This window comes from Poecilia reticulata, unplaced genomic scaffold, assembly GCF_000633615.1.
Source record: "Poecilia reticulata strain Guanapo unplaced genomic scaffold, Guppy_female_1.0+MT scaffold_634, whole genome shotgun sequence".
NCBI classification, from domain to species: Eukaryota; Metazoa; Chordata; class Actinopteri; order Cyprinodontiformes; family Poeciliidae; genus Poecilia; species Poecilia reticulata.
This window is the reverse complement of record NW_007615383.1, coordinates 7080-8430: the sequence shown is the minus strand read 5'-3', so window position 1 is coordinate 8430 and position 1351 is coordinate 7080. Positions and strand designations below refer to the sequence as shown.

At 41.2% G+C, this 1351-nt stretch overlaps 1 protein-coding gene across 1 annotated transcript; it reads right to left on the bottom strand.

Annotated features, from left to right (window-relative positions):
• Window positions 1-753, bottom strand: LOC103461121 (E3 ubiquitin/ISG15 ligase TRIM25-like; the record flags this gene model as incomplete). The annotated part of the gene is made up of 1 exon (XM_008403452.2): window positions 1-753. A coding segment is annotated over exon 1 (747 nt), but the record flags the coding sequence as incomplete, so codon positions are not given.
• Window positions 754-1351: the final 598 nt, after the last annotated feature.

The following is a 1351-nucleotide window of genomic DNA, read 5'->3' as shown; positions in this document are numbered from 1 at the left end:
CTGGAGGAGACGGATCAGCTGAGTGAAGATATTTTCACTGTCCTCCATTGTTTTATCAGCAGAGCGATTGATGGCCTCCACCTCCTGCTGAAGCAGCTTCACATCTTTCTCCTGGTCCTGGATTCTCTGCTGGATGTTTCCTCGTCTCTCCTCCAGCTCTCTCTGCCTCTCAGTCCTTTCTGCTGCAGCTGACACTGTTTCATGGCCTTTATGTTCATCCATAGTGCAGAGATAGCAGATACACTTTTGATCTGTGCGGCAGAAGATCTCCAACAACTTGTCATGCTTGGAGCAGATGTTCTCCTGGAGGTTCTTGGACGGCTCCACYAGCTTGTGTTTCTTAAATGCAGCTGAATCATAATGAGGCTGAAGGTGTTTCTCACAGAAAGAGGCCAGACAGACTAAACAGGACTTGATGGCTTTCAGTTTTCTTCCAGTGCAGGAATCACAGGCCACATCTTCAGGTCCAGCATAACAGTGGTCAGCAGGAGGAGCTTGGAGTCCAGTCTTTTTCAGCTGCTCCACTAAAGCTGCTAGGATGGTGTTTTTCTTCAAAACAGGCCTTGGTATGAATGTCTCTCTGCACTGAGGGCAGCTGTGGATTCGTTTCTGATCCTCTTCATCCCAGTGATCTTCAATGCAGTTCATACAGTAACTGTGTCCACAGGGAGTAGCCACCGGATCCTTCAGTAGATCCAGACAGATTGAACAGGAGAAAGTCTCTCGGTCGAACTGACTCTGCTCCATTTCTGCTTTCAGTCAGAGTGACTGTCTGCATTTCTCTTCCTCAAAATAGAAACTGGTTTAACTGAATCTAAGACTCATGTTTCAGTGCAGAGAGGCTGCAGCCAATCAGGTTTACCTAAATCAGATCTTCGTTATGCCAAGCCTCAAAGTTCAGATCATAGAAATAATACTGCAAATGTTACACCCAAAGTTTTATCAGACTATGAGGTTCAATTTCGGTAAAAAAATAAATAAAAATAAAGACAATTATGGATACAAATGGGCCCAACTGTTCATGAGAATTATACTGAATAAAGGAAACATGATTGTAAAGAAATATATTGGTCACACTTTATTTGAAGGGGGTGAATAAGACTGACATGACACTATAATGAACATGACCTTACACCTGTCATAAACATGCATAAGTCTTCATGAATATTTATGACTGTTGTCATAAAGTGTTATTCGGTAAATCATGAAACTTTGAATACGTAGTTGACATTATTCAAAATGTCTTTGTTATGACAACTAGACTTTAACCTAGTCAAAAATGTCTTTATTATGACAACTTGACATTAATCTAGACAAAAAAAGTCTTCATTATGACAACTTGTCATTAATT